General features: G+C 41.6%; 1 protein-coding gene across 6 annotated transcripts in view; it reads right to left on the minus strand.

The window, feature by feature from the left end:
• CMIP (c-Maf inducing protein) overlaps positions 1-20,625 on the minus strand; it is a 140,367-nt gene that overhangs the window by 27,281 nt on the left and 92,461 nt on the right. For all 6 annotated transcript variants that reach the window (XR_011143295.1, XR_011143294.1, XM_068956042.1 and 3 more), the window contains exons 4-9: positions 10,754-10,915; positions 9,520-9,561; positions 6,549-6,611; positions 5,046-5,126; positions 1,597-1,700; positions 925-1,029 (exon numbers count right to left, since the gene is read on the minus strand). Coding sequence is in view for 4 of the 6 variants with exons in the window: in XM_068956042.1 (XP_068812143.1) it covers positions 925-1,029; positions 1,597-1,700; positions 5,046-5,126; positions 6,549-6,611; positions 9,520-9,561; positions 10,754-10,915 (557 nt within the window). In the remaining 2 variants the exon portion in view is untranslated. The remainder of the gene's footprint in view (positions 1-924; positions 1,030-1,596; positions 1,701-5,045; positions 5,127-6,548; positions 6,612-9,519; positions 9,562-10,753; positions 10,916-20,625) is intronic.

Consider the following 20,625-nt stretch of genomic DNA (forward strand, 5'->3'; position numbering starts at 1 on the left):
AATTTTTGTTGGACGCTAAGCAGCCACTGTCCGTGCCCCATCATGAGGAAAGTCAGATAGGCTTAAACAAACAGGAAACAAAGCAGAGGGGAACCCTCAGCACCTACTGGAAACTGGCTCATGTATCAAGGACTGTAGCATCTATTTTGCAGCAAGTCAGGAATCAAATTTTCCACAATAACTGAGACAACATAATGAAACTAGCTCATCTTCAAAGCTGTAGATATACTGGGTTTTAAACACAATCCCTTCCTCAAAATTTCATCCTTCCCCTTGCTTTACACATACACACACTTCCTGTGCCAGAAAGGGATCAAAACTGACACTGTTCTGAGTAGTTAGTGCTTAACTCTCAGAGACAGAGCTCTTGTGGAGCTTTCTCACCTTCTTCTGTTCTAAAAAGGCTAGTTATGGCTGCAGCCTGTCTCAGAAGAGCATCTCAATGGTAGCCAAAATCAGCATGCAGCTGGGTGTTGAGGTTCATCCTGGAAGTTACTGTAGTAACAGTAAGTGTTGCAGTACTTTTGTAGCGGGAACTGCTGAGCTCCCCAGCTCCGCATTTCACCAGCACTGTCCTAAGTTACACGCATGGGAGTCAAAGACGTGCAGTAATGATATGCCATACTTGATCCCTCACAACATGCCACAGTGAGTTCAAGTGATCAAAAATTCAACATCCTCTTGTCCTTCAGATTTACAAACACACACAGCTTAACAAATACAGTCACAGGTCTACAAAAACACACATGTAACTGAACAGAACACCGAAATGTAATGCTAGCAATGAGCAGAGTGAGAATGAATACATGCTCACATACCCATACCCATGCACACAGAGATCTTGTTTACAGCCTGAATAAAGACTCTCTGACACCACGGGTTTAGAAGTGAGTAACATGTGGTCAGCTGAGAATTCATACTGACCTGTTGATAAATTCCTCGTAACACGAATAAATGGCTGCTAAGCAGACAGCTACAAGATTTGGCAGGACCCTGGGATGGGGGCATTGTCCAGTTGGACCATGCATGCTGAAAAACAAAAACCAAGATGACATCATTGTGATGAAAATTTCTGCGGGCAAAAGCAGTCAGACAGAATGGGGTGCCAGAACAGGATAGACAGCCTTGGGGAATCTTCAAGGAGGGCCAAAACAGAGAGTTGATTTAACCCTATAAATCCCCACCAAATAGCCCTATTTCAGAATAGGATTAAGCTGCGTCCTTAGTTTTTTTTATGCTGCTTCTCTACATAGTCTCCACGAAATCTCAAACACGACTGAGCACTACGTGGCCTGAAATTAACAGGAATCTCTCTGTGGAGACTTAGATTCTAACTGCTTAAAAGGAACGTACACACAGCAACATCCATCCACCTCCCTCATGTAAATAGGCAGGACGCGCCAGCCATATTTGAGAATGAGCTAAAAAAAGATTTCAGCAACATTCCCTCATAGTCTCTGTTCAGTTTTTTACTGTTTGCCAGTACCAAAACCCACCACCTACAACAGCTAGTAAAGAGATGAGCAGGGCTGAGAGAAGTATCACAGGAAAGCATGTACATAGGATTGCAGATACTTCATAGCAAACATAACCAACCTATGAATAAACTTCTTCACCACCTCCATTCCAGCATTCAGCTCATTCAGAGCCAGAATATACTCCTGAGTAAACAGACGCAACCGAGGGCATTTCCCAAAATCCTGTCCAAAAAGGAGAGACTTGGTGAAGATGGTGAAATGCGCCTGCAACATACAGTGCATTTTCAACAGAAATCAAACCAAACACAACTGAATTCACTTCATTATTATGCTGACAGCTTCTGGAGAACAGTATCACCGCATGCTGAAGTAACATGCTACTATTAACAATGGCATGTTTTCCAATTTTCCTCCCTCCCCCCCAGACCCACATTCGAAACAAAAGACATTTAATGCAAAAAGAGTGCATAAATTCCCGTCTGCACTTATACCATTTCTTCCGTACTCCTCATTTCATACCCTCATTTTGAAATACATTTTGTTGTTGCTTTACATTTTTTTCTCGCATTCATAGCTGTAGTTTTTAGAAGTGCCGCTCAAGTGTGAATGTTTACTTTTAACTTTTCACATCATATCTATTCTGCTTTTCGAGAAAACCAATCTTTTTTTGACATGTGATCAATAAGTGATCAAGTACAAAAACATAGATCAGTTCTTTCTCTAGGGATTTGTACTCAAGATTCCTTGAGTACAAGGTTAAATCAACCTGTCACCAAAAATTTGACAGGTGAACTCAACAGTTGTTTACTTCCTACCAGGCAGTAGGAAAAATACTTGCTGACTGTAATCCTGCATCTCCTCAGATCAGCTGCTATTTTGAGATGTGAAAACAGTAAAATCTTCTATCTGCTGGTGAGTGTTATTCCACAGCACATTTATTCAAATTTGCACAGGTGTAACCTTATTATACAGGCACTACAGAACTGAAAAATTAAATTACCAAGTGGTGAGCAAGGCCCACTGAGTAGAAACAAGCCTTCCCAGTCATCCCTCAAGCAGCTGGCTTTAGAAGAAGAGTCATCCCGAATAAATAAATGGAAACCGAAGTCTTAAAAGAAATGCTGGAAAGGGTAACAAACTGGGGGAATGTAAAAGGGAAGATACATTCCCGAAGCACTGAAATCTTCTATAGCACAAGTTATCTTATCTTAACTTCTCATAGGTTTTACAGCTGGAGAGATTACTGAAAACATGAACACAACCCTAGGCAGAACAATGTCCTCTTCACGTCTAAGCGTCATTCTTTGCTAGTACTGAATGGCTACCTGGTAACTTCACCCAACAAAGGGACTTTTGGCAATTCCACAGCTGGTATTGCAATTTAAAATCATTGAACATCTAACATCTCCTTCTGGCAGATGCACATATCGCATGAGACTGCATGTGCTTCATATACCATTTGGTGCTGTTTAACTTCATGAAAACTCCTTGCTTATGTGGTCACAGGCCTTTTTTGATGAAATTCTTCTCTAAGCATCCTAACTGAAATGACATCAAAAGCCTAAGAAATCATAAAGAGGATGTTATTGCTGACCAGGCTGCTTTAAAATAAAATACCTCTCTAAAAATAGTGTGACACCCTGTTACCATACCAGTTACAAAATAATACACACAACCTATACTCTTTGCTCCTAAAAATAGAGCAACAGTGCCTATATTCAAATATTTAGGCTGAGCCTACAAACAGCTGAGTTTGTCTTGAGATCAAACAGTACTGAGAGGGTGCTGAGCACTCTTGGAACAACTCAGCATACAACAGCATCCAGGCTTGCAGGTACCCAGTAGAATCAGTAATATAAAAAGCTAACCAATAATTTTGAATTTTCAAAATGATAGATAAATGAAGTAGTCCCATTTCAGAGGTGGGAAACTGTGGAACAGAACTTAAAGTCATGAACTTACCCAAGGTCACAGAGCAAATTAATGGTACAGGCAGGAATAGAAAGCTAGGGTTCCTGCTCTGAGCACACTGAATTGCACGTGGCCTCCTAAGGTTATGAAGTTTACTGCCAACAACACTGTCCTCCTGAAAGATAACTAACTCTGTGTGTGTGTGTGTGTGTGTGTGTGTGTGCATACATATAAATACACACACACACACACACGCGCTCTCTCTCTCTCTCTCTCTCAAAAAGGCTATTCAGTAGAGAATTCCCTGGAGAGCAGTAAAGTACCCAAATCCACTCCAATTAATATATGACACCGTAAATTCTCTGACTACACACTGTGGTATAGACATGTTGATTTTCAATCTGCAAATGTTAAGTATGGTAAATATACCCAATTCTCTGAAGCTAACCAAACACAAGCATTACACTATGCATTTAAATTTTATTTGAGACCCCTCAAGAGCTCTGGATTCTTAAAAAAAAAAATCAGTCTGGAATCCAAGAATAACATTTACAGAATATTTCATTGAACACTACAGAATATTCGAAGATGTTTACATGTCTGGAGAGTACAGGCACAGAGCCAGGAATACGACCTTTTAGCCATCTTAGGCTTTCTAGCTAGTTCTGCAAATTCTAGGAGATAAATAATAATACTGTTGTAAAAATAAGAAATACGAAATTCATGCTGTACACAGGAGTACAGTGCACAGTCTCTAAAATTACACCAGTTAGTGGAAAAGTTGTTGATTGTGTATTTACAGAGGTAAAAGACCCATCCCTGAGATCACAGACAAGTAGTTGCCTTAAATATAATATTTATTTGTTACTGCTTCCCACAGCTTTGTGAAGCAAAATCTCTTTGTGCAAATTACAAACTGCAGCTGGAAATTCTGTATGCCTCAAAGAACGGAGGGCTTGCAAACACCCAGACCTCTCCTAGGAAAGGAATACACATCATCTAAGGATTTCTTCAGAAGCAAGGGGGAGAAAAACTGGTATACAAGGTGGGGAAAGCAAAGTTGGCAGGGCACTATTTTAGCGTTTATTCCAACCACTAGCAAGGAATTGACTGGCAAAGGGATGAGGGAAGGCAGCTTGGGTGAAAACGATCATGAAACATGAGAGTTAATGATCCTGGAAAGAAAAGAAGGATAACAGCAGAAAAACATAAGGCAAGTCAGGAAACTTCAGTAAGAACTCAACGTGAGTCTAAAGAAAAATGGAATTCAGGACAGCTGGTGGTATCTGTTCTGATTTTGTTACTGAATTGGTTTTTAACCAGATTCAGGTTGTAACTACAAGGATGGCATGAGGGAAGTAAACTAGGAGTAAAGGGCCATGCAGGAGAGAGCTGGAGCTGCATAAGCTGGTGCTGCTGCCTAAAGAAATGCTCCTTAAACCATAGCTTCGCTCAGACACTTTCGAAAATCCCTTTGAGATTTTACAGTTCCGCAGCTACAAAGGGACACGTCGTTACTTGCAGCATTCACAATTGGGGAGCTTAAATATCACAATGCTTTGTGCATTACAGGCAAAAGAGCAGCTGCTAAATACACAAGGTATCACAATAAAAAAATTTCCAAACTGACCAAGTTCCCGTAACACAGATACTCACCATGTTGTGTTTGAGAATTCTCTGTACCACCGGGGTGAACACCTCTATGACAACCATCGACCGAGGACGCTCTCGGCAGTGCTGTAATGAGCAATAAGTCATTTTGTGAGCTGCAGACATTATGAAGATGGGTCTCCTCTGGCTTCACACCCTGTGCATGGATTACTTTAAGATTAATAAGATCTTTAAGTAAGCTTTCTCAGGGGCCGAGATACTTGGAACAGTGCTCTCTCCTATGGACTTGCTGGCATGTAATAACAGACTACAATGGGAGCTCATGAACTACTGGAGTTCCTTTCCCAACAGCCCATTCTTCACAAAGCTCACTGGAATGGAACGTCGTATTTTTGAGACTTGCACCTCTTCTATCAAATTTGGTTGAAACTGGCCAACAGGTTTAAGGGTAAAGGGGTTGGGGATGAACAGATATGTAGCTACAACTGTGTGATGCCACTCTCCCATCAATACAGCCGTAATGTATCGATCACAGTAATTTAGATTGGAAAGGAACTTTGGAGGCCATTTCCTCCAACCCCCGACTCAAAGCAGGGCCAATTTTGAAGTTACATTAACTGACTCAGGGCCTCGTCCGTTGAGTATCACTCAGGAGGGAGATTCCACAACCTATGATCACAATTTCCCTTGCTGCAACTGAACATAGCCCATCCCACACCTTTAAAGACAATGAAGTACCCATCTCTGATGGAAATCAAAGGAAAAAAGTAGAAATAAAAGGGTCTATCCAGTTTTGAGGATGAAAGGCTGGTGGGTCAATACAGTTTCTTGGAGGTATCAGAGTCTGAGGCTAGAAATGGATGCAAGAATAGCTTATAAAAATGCAGGAAACAGTCAGAGGAGTTTCTGAAATTTCAGTAGGAAAAAGCTAATGATGAATAACTCTAGATGGGAATTATAAACAACATCCAGACTGTTTGGCAAATGTACTGGTAAGCAGATTTAAGCAGACTTGAAACTGAAACCCAAATAGACTTAGAAGAAAAGTAGTATTTTCAAATCCAGAAGTTCTGCAATCTGAAGTACTCTGTACTTTGTAGAAAAGATGCAAAATGTAGCATAAGCATATATTTACAAGGAAAGAGGAGGGGTCCATATAATCTCCCCACTGCCATTACCTAAACACATGATACCACTACGGCTGAGTAGACCCACATTCCCCTTCAGAGTAGATTATGTATCTCATCACCAACTGATATGAAACCACTGACTGGAATGATTTTTACATTAGCAAAATGGAACATGTAGTAGCACATCTACCCACAATGGGATATGGGACTCTGAAGATTTTAACTGTCACAGAGTATTAGTACTATGCAGTCTGATCTAATAAGAATATGGATCTATTTATCCTAATGGTGCTATGAGTTGTTGACCAAAAACTGAGATCAATTTGGGCATGAGGTAAGGAGTTCAAGGGAAAAAATCTCAAAGAACTAAATTCATATGCAACTACTGAGATTTCAGAAGGCAAGTCTGTTCTGATACCTTGCAGAAGAATTCACAGAGGTCAGGAGGAGGATGGTTGTTTTCCAGCAAAGGTGCAATTGCCTTAAAAAAATAAAAAAGAAAGAAAGAAAAAAGAGAGAGAAAAAATTCTAATTAAGACGACTGCGACTGGATTTAGGGAAGAAAAAGCTCATTTTACTTTTTAAAAAGAACAATAAAAGTGTTAACATAGCAATTAGAGGTGGGTTGTGTGTGTGTTTGTTTTGCTTGGCTCAAGCACATCCTTGCTATGAACCCTCTGGGAAATTTTATTTTTAACTACATCGGTGTAATCCCTAAAAGACAGTGAAGGAATACAATTTTTATAATGGCTTAGGTGAAAACAAGATCAGATCTATTGTTTTAAGATGAGACATAGCAGAGATGAATCTGGCTTGCTATTCAGTAATAATATCTCTCCAAATGAAAAATAGAAATACACCAAACACACACATGTCTTTTACAATAAGTTCATGCTCACATACAGCCAATACCAAATAGGCACTTTTACAAGAAATAACTCAACAAAAGTGATATATCATTGCTATCACCTTTAAGGACCCTATTCAACAAAATCAAGCATCTAACATTGTGAAAGTGGAGATCAACTGTTCCTTCTGTGTTGTGATGCAAACCAATGTGGTCATGCTCAGTAAATATATCAGAGGTCACCTGTCACTGAGAGAGTATTGAACTTACGTTGTTGTTACTTCTTTTGTAAATCAGAAAATGGTACCAGAACAATGTATTCTCTCTATGTGATGGTGCCTTCAGGCTTTTCCAACCTTGAGCTAAAGGGATTCCCAGTACCCACTTAAAAGTAAGACTTTAAACACAGCAGCCAGGACATTTTGTATTAAGCAACTGAACACCAGATATTTTATCTGGATGGCATCTGCAGTTTTACTAGGCAGCCTGTTTTGTTTTTTGCTTTCCCTTTTTTCTCCTGAAGGACTTCAGCCCAAATGAGCCTGCTCAAAATGAACATGTTTCACAACAGCCACTTTCACACACAAATAGGTTGAGATTAATGTGAATTTTAACATCTGCACATTGGCAAAGATCTGTTTGGGTTACGCATAACAGTTCTGAAGTTTCTGTTCAGCATTTTTCTGTCATTCGTCTCCAACTATTTACTCTTCTTCTAGTGGTGGTCCAGCAACAGTGCGTGTTTTTTAGTGGTGGAGAATGCAATACAATCCAATGAGACTAGAATATCTTCTCTACCTATTCAACACATAAGCTAAAGATCTTCTTTGAATTCATCTTCTTGAGCGTTTGCTATAACACCTGCCAAACCACAGCAGTCATGTACTGCAAAATCACCATGTGTTTACATCTGTCCAGTAACTGACAGGGGATCAGTGAAGTAGAGATGTAACTGGCTGGTTGTCAGCCTAAGAAAAATAAGCTTTATTGTTTCAGTCCAGTCCCTACCCAATGTAGGAAATAACCACAACAGACACTGTCAAGCAGATCACGGCTCCGCCTATACAGTCAGTGGGGAAGAGAGACGGAATGAAAGAAGCCTGTATTTTCCCTATTTGCTCTGTGGTTAAAAAGAGAAACTTGTCTTGTGTTGCCCAGTTATGGCAACGTGTGCTTCCCCTTCCTAAACAGGAAGGAATGAGATGTAACATTGGTCTGTTCCAGCATGATCTAGAGAAGGAAATACGGTTCCATCTGGACAGCAAATCATTGCGTACTTTTATGATACGACATAAATACACAGTAATAGCTATGCTTCCTAAGAATAGCACAGGTTAGTTCTGTAACAGCAGTAAGTTCTCAATGTCCAGAAGCCACTGTCCCTTAATGCTCAGGGTACAACCTGCAGAACCCAGAAAAAACAAGGGCAGGATTTCAATTGAAGCAGCAGTCACTGAGACTCGCAGAATAATTCAGGCTGAAAGGACCTTTGGAGGCCATCTGCTCCAACTTCCCTGCCCAAAGCAGGGCTACCTTACATCTTTTATTAAAAAATCCTTCCCCTAAAAACAAGCAGTTTTACATGGAAGGCTGAATCAACCTTGGCACTAAAGTTAAAAAAAAAAAAAAACACTACAGCAGATCTGAAAGAAAAGTAAATGCCACTTTAGGAACTTATCTCAATGACTGATTCCTGCTAAAATGGTATCTTAAACAGCAGTCAAACGCAATTCACACCTACCGGCAGCTACATTCTGCCTTGTTCTTTTGCAGAAAGATTCACAGAGATGTGATATGATCAGGTGGTGGTAAAGTTCTAGATTAGATTACTGGGAAAGTCTCCTGGAAATTGCCAGTGACTGAAATTAAATTACAATGATGGGGAAGCAATTTCCACTCTCTGATAAATTGTTGAGATTTTATATTTTGTTGCATAGGGAAGAGAGCTGCCATTTCATTCACTTATTTCTATGTCTAAATAAAGGCAACCTCCACAATAAAGGCGAAAGTTAAAGAGGATATCTTTGTAAGTCACGTAAACACAGGGTTAAACTGTAGTAACACATACACATATCCACACGTACAAAAACAGTCACTTGCTCACATACCAACAGCAATGGAGCCACTCTGTATATGGTAGCATCAGCCCTCCAGGAAACTGCTGAGCCTAGGAGTTTTATAGGGCAACATCTGGAAATGATGTTTTTTGACTATTTAAAGTACACATGCAGATATGAGCATTGTATTGTGCAGCCCAGCAAGGAGGCCATTCTGAGAGAAGACTAACCCTAAACAGGCTGTGCTGCTTCATATATACCGATGAGGAAGCTTTAATGTTATTCATATATGAAACAAGAAAACAGGAACAACAAAAACGCACAAAAAGTAATAAGCCAGATGGGTTTGATCCTGCCTAGATTCATCAGCACTGATGGAAATACTTTCATATCTGCCCCACTTCAGTGGAGCAGAGACAAGAATTAATAGAAGTATTATCAAACAATACCAATTTGTTCCCAGATTCTGACATAAGGATACTCACCACAATAATGCTCTCATGGTCTTGAGTGGTTAAATTGTTGTTCTGAAAAGGTGGAACAAAAGACACTGATGAACAACAAGTATTCAGTGCTGATCTATTAGCATGCTCCTAGCTACCACCAGACACAAGAAGAAAGGCTCAGCATTGCAATTGCTTGGTTTTAGAACAAAACGAATCAACTTAAAACCATTTTCTTAAAGAAGGTGACATATCCTTTGCTGTGAGGGGTTGTGCAAGCCTTCACTTTCTCCTCAGCACTGTCAGATTCAAGCCACTTCAGTCATGAAAGCTGAGCATACAAAAACACCAAGATGCCAGAGCAGATCTCAGTCAATTGGAAAATTAAAGCTAGTGCTATGTTTCTTAAAAAACATTTTCTTAAGTCAGCCTGTCTGTTTCTAAGAAAATCAATAAAAGGATTACAGTGGTGTTGTATACCGTTGGTTGGTAGTAAGCGAATCGCTGCATTTTTCCTGAAATTCCTTCTTCTAATATGGAACAGTAAAAGTCAAGAAATGTACTAGAAGTCACCTATGCTACATCACTTTTCACTAGTGAAGACTTTGCATTTGGCTTTCTCAGCAACTTGATCCATTCAGGGGTTATAACTTTCTATACCACTAAGATCCTAGCTTACTGAAAGAAAAGCAGCTAGCAACTTCCTTGCTCATCACAAGTCTTTGTATATCAGAACTGGGCATGACAACCTTGCTTGGCATTGCATTTCCTGTCCACAGAAGGTTAACTATTTGAAATAGACACAAAAAAGAAGGATAGATATATCTGAAGAAGGACAATATTTTTCTTTAGCAGAATTGCTAATAATAAAATAGCTGCATAATGAATGTTTTGGTATATACATGTTACTGGCCTGGTACAAGGATGATCAATCATGCAAAAAAAGCCAATGAAGGCTAAGGGAAGTTTTACCACTGACTTGAGATAAGACATGAATCAGACCCCCTAATAAATTTACCATGAATAATCGGAAAAGAAAAAGAGCCTCAAGGAAAAAAAATAGCATCTTGTTTTGTTTCTAGAAATCTACATAACATGGGTCAAATTCTCTTTTTCCCCAGCAAGTACAAATTCCACTCAAGTCAGCAGGAGTCACGCGCATACTCGAAGAATTCTGAAAACCTAAGTTAAAAGAAAACCCATCCACAAACTTTTAACTGTTTTGTTTCTCATCTCAAGGTGACACTGGCTTGCGGGAACAGTGCTGAGATCATACCTCTGAGAGCAGTTTTGAGACAATCTCCAGTGGTGCTTGGTGAATAGAATCATCCTGAAGCGGAGATGTCAGCGCCATGTCCACCAGCGTCCTGATCTCTTTCAACACCACCTCCCAGCGGCTGGGGTTACTGAGCACCTTCTTGTACTTGTAAATCTTTTTCTGCAAGAAAATGAAAGAGAGTTGCATTGACACCACAGTAAGCCCCTGGAGAAACGGCCAGGATACGTGCTTGCTACATGCAACTGTCAAGTGGGCTGCTTTATATCTTGAGTTTTGCCTTTGCTGTTTGCTAAAAAGCTGTACTTAAAACTTTTTAATTGAAAAGGAAGACTCATATATCTAAACCAATTCAATCTGTGGAAGCAATGAAAAATTGTGACTGTGATTTTTTTTAAAAGATAAGTTTTTAAACTTCAGAGCATCTTTCTTTTCATCATCTCCTCTTGCAAACATCTTATTCCTCAGTCTAATAACAGATAACTGCTGCTGTACTGTTCCCAAGGCTAGAAGTCCTTTTAAAGAGAGGTTCTTGTTAAGAAAGGAAGAGAGAGAGCTCATCCAAACATCATTCTACAGCGACTTTATTCTACACTACTAATTGATGAATTCAAATTCAGCATAAATTAAAATTAATTCCGTCAAAGTGAAATATTTCAGTTGATCCACAGGCTTTTTATTCTTTCTTGAAGAATAGTGAAATGTTGTGTTTTCACTCTTCAGTTGTCACCAAAACAAATTCAAAATCTCCTACAGAGAATATCCATTCTCCTAAAAGCATTTCCGCCCAAACACAAATGACCTGCTCTTCTGCATTCTCCTGCATTACTCCTGGCAGTGTCCAAACCATTTCACTGATTGTCTAGTAAACAGACTAGCTGGATAAGCACAAGACAACTCTTACCTCTTCGACAGCCATGTTGCCACAAATGACTAGAATACAGACTGCTTTGTACTATAAATTGTAGTCTTTAGAAAAAACTCACCCTCCCAAATTCCCAGAGGCAGCTTGATGAAACTCTACACGTTCAAGGAAATGATGACGAGAGTTAAAATGCCACTCCCGATGACAACACGAAGGATACACTAGAACTGCCAGAGACTTGACAAAACAGACAATCCTCAAGTTGCCACACAGACACGGAGTTGGCAGGGAAGCCAGGACCACGAATTTTTGTTTAGTTCACGGTTCTTTTCATTCATCTCTGCTTGCAAATCTGACTCCCTGATCAAAGGGATGAGCACCCTCAGGATGAGAAGACGTCTGGACACATTTTCAGGTTTATCAAACGACACAGGCTGGGTACCTCCCTGGTTTGCATAAAATCATCAGGGCTTTGCACTAAAAATGGATCTTGCATTCCACAGCAGCATTTCCAGAGAAACCTTCAGAACTGCTCATCTCGGGCAGCCTGCAGATTCAGCTGCACCATTCGGACTGAACACCGTCAGTGCAATAAGGCCAGAGGACTTCACAAGGGGGTGCTCTGTTTTGAGTCGTTTGGTTTAAAACCTTTGCTGTTACACAGCACTTCTCCCTTTCACTCGTCCAGGGCAGCCCCTTCCGGAAACACGCGAACAAACGGGCTATCTGCTTATCCGTCACTTCTTTCCCACTGTGGCAACAAATCTAATGTTCAACAGAAAATACAGTTACCTCCCTATCCTACCCAAAAGATGAAGAAGAAGAAGAAGAAAAAAGAATAACATAGAAAAGTACAGATTTCAGATGCTGTGGGTGTTTCTATACTATCTTGGGGCAGGGGGAGAAGAGGGTGGCTCTGGGCTGACATGTCAAGCCTGATAAAGCAACTTAATTACTTTTTCAATGAAATTCTTGCAAGTGCAAAAGCATGCTGGCCGTAGTTCACACTTCCAGTGCATTTTAAGCCACTGAAAAGCTAAAGGAACATAAAACACGTGTTGCAGACACTATCTAATGCCTTTTGGATTTCAGAACAGAGCAAAAATCTTTACATCTAAGCTCCTTGGAGCAACGAGGGTCCACTGGAGTTTTTAAGCTACCGACACTACTCCTATTACCATTGCAGATTTTTGGACTCTTTAGAAAACTTGAATCATAGAGAATTTCATTTCTTTTATTCATGTAGTGCTTTTTTTAGAGCCTTTTTTGTTAGAGGCACTCCAGCACTAAATAAAATCTAAACTTCAAAGCCCGTCAGCCAGCTTTGCAACTTGAAGTAACTCCTTTCTGACTAATTGAGGACGCTAAACATAGCTAGTTCAACGGATAGGTTTCTGTGCTGCAATTGATTCCCTGGTCCCGTACTACAAAAGAATGAAATTCAGAGCACAAGCTAGAGTACTTCAGATTAAAGGGGGGGGGCAGGGGGAGGAACGCAACAGCTAGATCACTGGGTCACCGTATCGCTGCCGACACCGGGCTGCCCTTACTCAGGCGAGTTACAGCACGACTTCAGAGAGCAGCTCTTTCAGGCTAAGGGATAGCTACTGAACAAAACCCTCTCGCCCTGCCCAACGGGAGGCTGCTCAGACAACCTTACCCCAAATATCCTTCTTCCTTGGTCTAATCCATTCGTGCTCGGGGGGGGGGGGGGGGGGAAGGAGGAGCGAGGGAGGTTTCCTTTGCCTTTTAGAGCTGTCCATTAAAAATTAAAATTCTGCTGATGCCGACGCACACAAGAGAAGAGACAGAAGGAGCTGTACTCCCTGCTACGCAGGAAAGACCTCCAAAAATTGCTGCTCGCATCAGGCAGACAGCGACTCAAAGGAGGCATCGAGGGAAAGCTACCTTTCCGCACACGCTGAGCAAGTCACAAGCGAAAAACCCAGACCTGTTTCCACTTCAAGTTTGCAAGGCAAAGGGGTGTGCTACACTGATATACTGGGCTGTAATCTTTAAGTAGCATTACAGGACTTTTGAACGTTGGTGGGAAAGAAATAAAAAAATAAAAAAATAAATCAAGAAGCCATCCCCAAGAGGGCTGAACTCTGCTATGCTGAACCTTTGCCCATGGTTTCGCTGTGCTTTTTTTTCAGCAGAATGCTATTTACTGCTGAGCGCCTTGCTGAAAGCCTCAATTAAAGCTTGAAACCTATCAGTCGGTTACAGGAGCAGTGTGCGGTGTGACAGCAAGCACTTGCCCAGCGCTGAGCCATCTGCTCTATTCTACCTGCGCTGACTCCAGAGCAAGCAGAAACACTCACTCGCGAGCTGACGAGCAAAGCTGCCCAGTAAAGACCTGGATCACAGACTGGGCATGTCAGCTGGTGCAAGGAGTTCGTGCTCCCTGCGTATCGGTGTAGAACATGCCCTCACTTGCTCAAAATACCCACACAATATTCACCATTAATGGCACGTACAAGAAATATACTGGGGTGGGAACTCGATCCTGCAAGGATTTCACCGAAAGGAGCAGTCAGACCCTGTCGCAATTTCTGTGAGTGAGAGTAACACATGCCAGCTCGGGATTTGACCCTTCAGTTACTGACCAGCCAGAACCACACAGCTAATGTCAGTCTAAAATCTCACTATGCTGATTTTAAAAACAAAAACCATTGAATATATTAAGTACGAAGCAGCAGCACCATGAGGAATAAATGACACTGACAGAGGATCCTTCATTCTCAGTTCACTGTAATTGAGTCTTGCAGAAACCCAAAGATTTAAGACTCAGTCGCCTTTTAGGGGGAGAAAGAATTGAAACCCACATGAGAAAAATTACTTTTCCAGTGTTACCAAGCAAGCATGCGACCAAAGTCTGCTAGCACTCGTTTTTGCCGTCAGTGCTCAAAAGCCCTCAGACACTGCTGTGAACGCATTCAGGAGAGCCTATGGTACAGGAGACTTTGGGCTTTTTAAAAAAATCATCTTCATCTGTTATTCTAGCCTATAATAGCCTCAACCTGCAGCCTTTGTTCATACACCACTTCCACAGACAAATATTGGGACAAGAACACTAATACTGATGTAATCAAGATCTTAAAAAAATGGACTCTATTGCACAAAAATAGAAGGCACGCCACAAACACCTCTTTCGACTGTAACATGACTTTTCAAGTTAATAACATCTCAAAGCAGTTGGCACACTTGAGGCAAAAAGGGTGGAAGGAAATTAGCTTTCTTTACGACCAAATTTCAACCCTGCTTTGTCACTGGCCAGCAAACATGCCGTATTCTTGAGAACCTTGTTTACCAGTTTTCCTGTTGCCAAATATCACCTTCATTGTGTTAAAAAAATTAATTGCCACCCCAACCCAGAATCGCCTGTTAAATTCTACCTCTCCGTTCTTCAGTCTCGCAACAGCACACAACTAATCACTTCTTTTGTGGACATGCTAGAGCTACTGCAGAAACGTACGCTGACTTCAAGGGCTGCGCGTGCCAGCAATTGTTTATTTCTTGCTGAGCAACGAGGGCAGTTCCAGCGAAAGGGAAAAGGTCAACCTCCCGCACAGAGGTCCTTCCCAGCTCATTGCGGGGATGGCTGAGCCAAGCTAGTGTTACAGTTTAATTTTGATGGTGGGCTTATATGAAATGGAGATGTCACTCACTATATGCAATGTCTAAGTACAGAGGATAGGCACTGAAACCATTTTCTTCAGGGTAGCAGACCACTTTGTTAAAAATACTACGTAACAGGAAAAGTTACTTGTGATGCACAGCACAGGCTTGGCTGGCCCTACAAAACTCTACAACTGTACCATGCATTCTTGAGCACCACCTGCTGGCCTCTTGTCTGTTAACTAATTACCTCCATAAATACTAAGAGGGTCCCCCAAGAACTCGCTCAGATCCATGTTCTGTTCCTAATACTAGCAAGCATCATGTGCTTCAAGGTATTCTGGAAAATACATAATAACTTTTAGCTAACAAAAGATTCCTTTATGGTCAGGGGTTGGCTTAAGTCACCAGGTGTATTCATTGAAAGCCTTTGAAACTACTATGTTCTGATCTGCAACATTTACCAATGTGAAGAAAAAAAGCAACTTGCCTGTACAGACTAAGCCTCCAAAAAGTACCCTTCCAGGCAAAGGGCTGAGGCCAGGACCAGATTATACAAACTTCTGCAAATCAGGGACTTAAGGCTGCTCATGTTGCAGTATCAAACTTCACGACCCTCTAAAGGTTTTGAACTGAAAGACTAATGGGCTGCTCTCTCAAGCAGCTGCCAAACAGCAGCAGCAGCTTTTGCACCCTACAACGTTTTCAGGCCAAAGGGGTTTCTGCATTTTAATTTTACCTGCTGCTGATTGCTGAAGTGCATCGACTTCTCTGCTTCGGCTCTGTCTTAGAATGCAATCGCCTTGCACTGGGCTGACTTGCCTGCAGGCTCCTTTCCATAGTTCAGAGAACTGGAGGGAAACGTTATAAGCTAGAGACTCCCTGATCCTCTCCCAGCTGAGGTCTACAAAACAATTTTTTTTTTCCTGATTCATTTTAAAAAATCCTGAAGAAATCATCATTACTGATTGCTCTATGATTAGCACCCAAGAATCTAGGGCCTGAATAAATATATCAAGTGACAATTTCTGCCCTGATCAGCTCACAGTCTTGATGACTAAAGGCAGGAAGGAGCAACAGAGTAAGAAAATGAGGTGACTTGCCTGAGGTTATATGGCAAGCCATGACTAGACAAGACTGAGGTCTTCTGACTCTCGCACCTCTATGCTAATTGCTAGAGCACAGCATCTCTAACTAAAAGCACCACCAACATGAACTGAACAAGCTGAATGCTGATATCCTGCTGCAGGGCTTCCCATTCTGAACATCTCTCTTCACCCCCTTCTTCAGTCTACATGTGTTTACTTGTCCCCCCCCCCCCCACTGATGTCTACCATCTTGCTCCAGATCTCAGCTAATCCAAACAGGAACCCCCAAACATTCAAATCAGTACTGTTTCAAAGCTACCAGAGTTCAACAGGTTCAGCAAGTGGTGAGGTGAGTTCAGCTGTTACTAATACACAAGCTGGAATGACAAAACAGACGTTCCCACAGGCATGGAGTTTGTCCTTTGCTCAGATACCACTGGGACGATACGGCAAGAATAAAAGAATGCTGAAATAAACAGAAATTTAAAAGGACAAAACACAGATTCCATTTCAGCTTGGATTGAGAGAGGTGCAAAGGGGAAGTGTGAACAGAGGTCCCATAGGACAGCCTCCAGTACCTCAGTCACCCACCTACGTAACACTGGGCAGCTGCAAGATTAATGCATGGAAGAACCTACTCCCAAAGCATGCATATATATGTACACGTACACACACACACACACACACACACACACACAGAAAAAACCTCCTTTGCCTAAAGCAGTCACCTGACTGACCATCCCCTTGGGCTTGTGCTCTCAGATATGCACAAGTATACTGCTAAGATATCTTTTAGGAACAAAACAGGATGAGAGGATGGGAAAGGAGGGGTATTCTATCCAAGGGGAAAAAACTACCACTGGGCAAAAAGGCCTTACATTCACAGACTCCACTGAAGAAAAACCTGCGTGCAATACAGCGCGCATGCCTCCAAAAACTGAAGGCAACTCAAAAATTGTGGCTTCCTTCTAGCCCCCTAAGTGGAGCAGGAATGGGTTATCTTTGGTATACCTTCCCACTATCAAGCAGAGAAACTGAGCTTTGTTTTTGCTGATCTCCCATTCTTTCTCTCAGATGCTTGCATACAGTCCTTGGGTCATAAAGATCCAGAAACACAGCTGGCAGATCCAAAACAGGATCTCCTTAGCTGTGCATTCGAGATGCTGTTCAACAGCTAGAAAATGCAAAAGGCCAACTGTGGCTCCAGCTGCACTTTGCATGGGCTAATGTGGTTACTATCGTAATCAGACCTGTCCACAGGGGAGACGTTTTTTGGCAGAGCTGGCTTTGATGCATTCCCCGAAACCCTCCATCCCTGCTTCCATTTCCTTTTGGCAAACACTCCCATTCTTCAGGCCCTAGTTCCAGCACCAGCTTTACACTTCAGGCTGGCAAAACATCAGCTTTCATACTGCACACAGCAACTGCTGTTCCGTATTTTTCGTAACAGAGCCAAGCTAGGGTTTGTTTTTAATGTTGCTTTGGCCATGCAGAATTTCACTATGACTGCAGATACACTTCTAGGAGAGGCACAAGCTTCTCCCTACTTGCAAAAACCATTAGTAGAAACATAGCTGTGAGCTTGGGTTGCAAATCTCATGTAGCCTCTCCCCAAAAGAAGAAATACTTCAAATTATATTTTTAATTTATGTTGATCATGGGTTTTTTTGGTTTGTTTTTTGTTTTTAACAACCTCAACACAGTTGCCCCACGCTGCACAGAGAGGATTTGCCCTAATTGCAGCCTGGTGGTGTTTACAAACCCCTTCTGAGTTGCTTTAAACTCTTATGCAAAATGAGTAAGAAAAAACTCTACATAGAGGTTGCTGGAGTCAAACAATTAGGGCAGGAGCCAGACATCCTGCTTAATCTACACCACTTTAACAGCTTCTTACTCATCAAAGAGAAGGTTTCAAACGTGTTTAGGCACAACTGTCTCCTCCTCTCGTAGGACCTCACTGCTGCCAGCTGCAGGATTTTTGGCCCTCTTCTCCAGAACAGCAAACGCTCAACATGGACACTGTCTGGACGTTGTGATCTCAGTGTTCTGGCACAACCTATAGTTTCCAGATGGGCGCGAGCCTGAGGTGCTCCTATGTTTGACACTATGCAGTAGGAGCTGGAGTCAGCAAAATCATGTTCTATAAAAAAGATAAAATAAAAAGGAGTAAGAAAAAAGCAGACTAATAGAGGAAAAGCAGGGATATGTGCACAATACTTTCCAAAACCTTCAGTGGACTAACTGCGTTACAGTGCATGGGAAAAAAGAAGTATTAAATTAGTAAACTACGGTAGGCACCGTTGGACTGCGGACTTTAGCAAGCATGAAACGGAAAGCAGATGACACAAAGCACCGTGACATTAACTACAACATAGGTGCAGTCCTTGCTGTGTGCTTCTCTGTGTAGAGACCTAACAGTACTGACTGCCTTACAGACTGCATCTAACACGAAGCCGAACTGATCCAGGTTTCTAATACCTTTTCATTCATGCACTTTATATTCCACACCTGATGGCTGTGTCTATGGAGTCTAGTCCTTGACATCCACCAGCTCTCACAGTGCGGTGGGAATAAATGACTTTGCCACTCAGAGAAGAGATAGTGTGTAGGAAAAAAAAGAACACACACAATCTTATCGTCATTGCACTTTGACCAGGTCTGCCAAAGAAAAAACTGTGCACAAGGCCACCGTGGAGAACAGCTAGACAGTATACCTGCTGCGCAGAAAACCCACCCCACTCTGACACTACACCCTTCAAGATCCCACTCCAGCAAAAGAGGGCTGTTCGTCACTGGGAAAACAGGATATTGTCTCAACTGCAAGGCTGGAAAACTCACACCAGTCATTTCAGGCATGCAGGAACTCTGACTGAAATAAATTGCTACTTGAGAAACCACCTCACATTAGGATTAAGAGGTTACTAACGCTATGCATTTCAGTAACTGTTAACAAAAGATAATCTCTGAAAGATAATCCATTCCAATTCTATTTTCCGGGAAATTCTAGTAGCTTCCGTAGCACTGAGTAGTATAAAAGGCAATTATTTCTTCCCAGATATACAAACCAGATTAAAAAGCCACGTCACCCCTTTTCCTTTCCACTCTGCACTGCTAGCAGTGAGCCCCCTCACCTCTTTCCTGCTCTCCTCCCCATGCTCCAGTCAGCAAAATCTTCAAAATGGACACTCATTTACCCACCTGTTTCACTTTCTCCTCCTTGGCAAACGTATTACTTTGCTGAGTTTCTAGCACTTCAGCACCATAAATGGCTTTGAAATGGTCTTCTCTCTCATGTGCACCTGCATCATCAATGTCGTCAGCAAGAGAGATGTGCACAGCTTGAGGAACATGTTTGTGTCAGAAAGCTGCTGCAGAGCCTTAGGGACAGCACAGATACTGGATACTGATGTGATGCTCGCAAGCATCTTAAAAGGGACTTCAGAAAAGCAAGACATTTCTGTCTCTGGATCACTGTCATTTGGAACTCTGAATTTCCCGTTTTCTCAGAGGGAGACACCAGACTTCAGAGCAGCGTTCGCATCTGAAACAGTCCTATCCCTTCAATCCATGTTTTTACATCCCATCTTAGCACACTAAATTAGCACAAAACCCAAACCTACTGCAAGTCTTTAGCCTTCTAAAATGTCAGCAAATCTCTCCAATTTGCTTGTTTTCTTTCTTTTTTGTAGAAATGCTACTTGCTCGGTGTGCAAGATCGAACCAAGACCTCCAGTGTTCAGGTTTCTGATCCCAAGGTTAACTTCCCTGTTGAGCGTCTGAGAATTTTGAGGTGCGACTAGAATCGCTGCCTGCCTCACTTTCAGAGAGGAACCGATGCAAATAAGTTGCACGTAACAACCCTGTTGTCCTTGATTCATCTTGTCTCTGGTCACACAGTTTAATCTAGTATTCTCATCTTAAATATGATAGTACAAAGCACTGGAGAACAGGCTGTGGTAAATAACTGTGATGCAATGGTGTTTGACTGAAGATAGTGGAATGAAGGGCATAAATGACTTTTACTAGCATTACTTTCTGTCAGTTCTTCTCTAATTTTGAAAGAAACATTATTCTGGAAAAAAAAATAAGGAAGTGTGACAGACAAGCTGAACATGTGATTTACTGCAAGAGCTAGAACAGATGATAAAAGCTGTGACATTTAGAACATCTTGTTTCAGGGGTTTTCGTGGATGTTACCAGCAATTTTATAATCCTATAATACATTATGTATAGTAGGTACTGGACAAACAGTAATTTTATTGGAAGAATTAAGTGTACACTCTGAGGGCAAAAACGTG

This window comes from Struthio camelus, chromosome 10, assembly GCF_040807025.1.
Source record: "Struthio camelus isolate bStrCam1 chromosome 10, bStrCam1.hap1, whole genome shotgun sequence".
Lineage (NCBI taxonomy): Eukaryota > Metazoa > Chordata > Aves > Struthioniformes > Struthionidae > Struthio > Struthio camelus.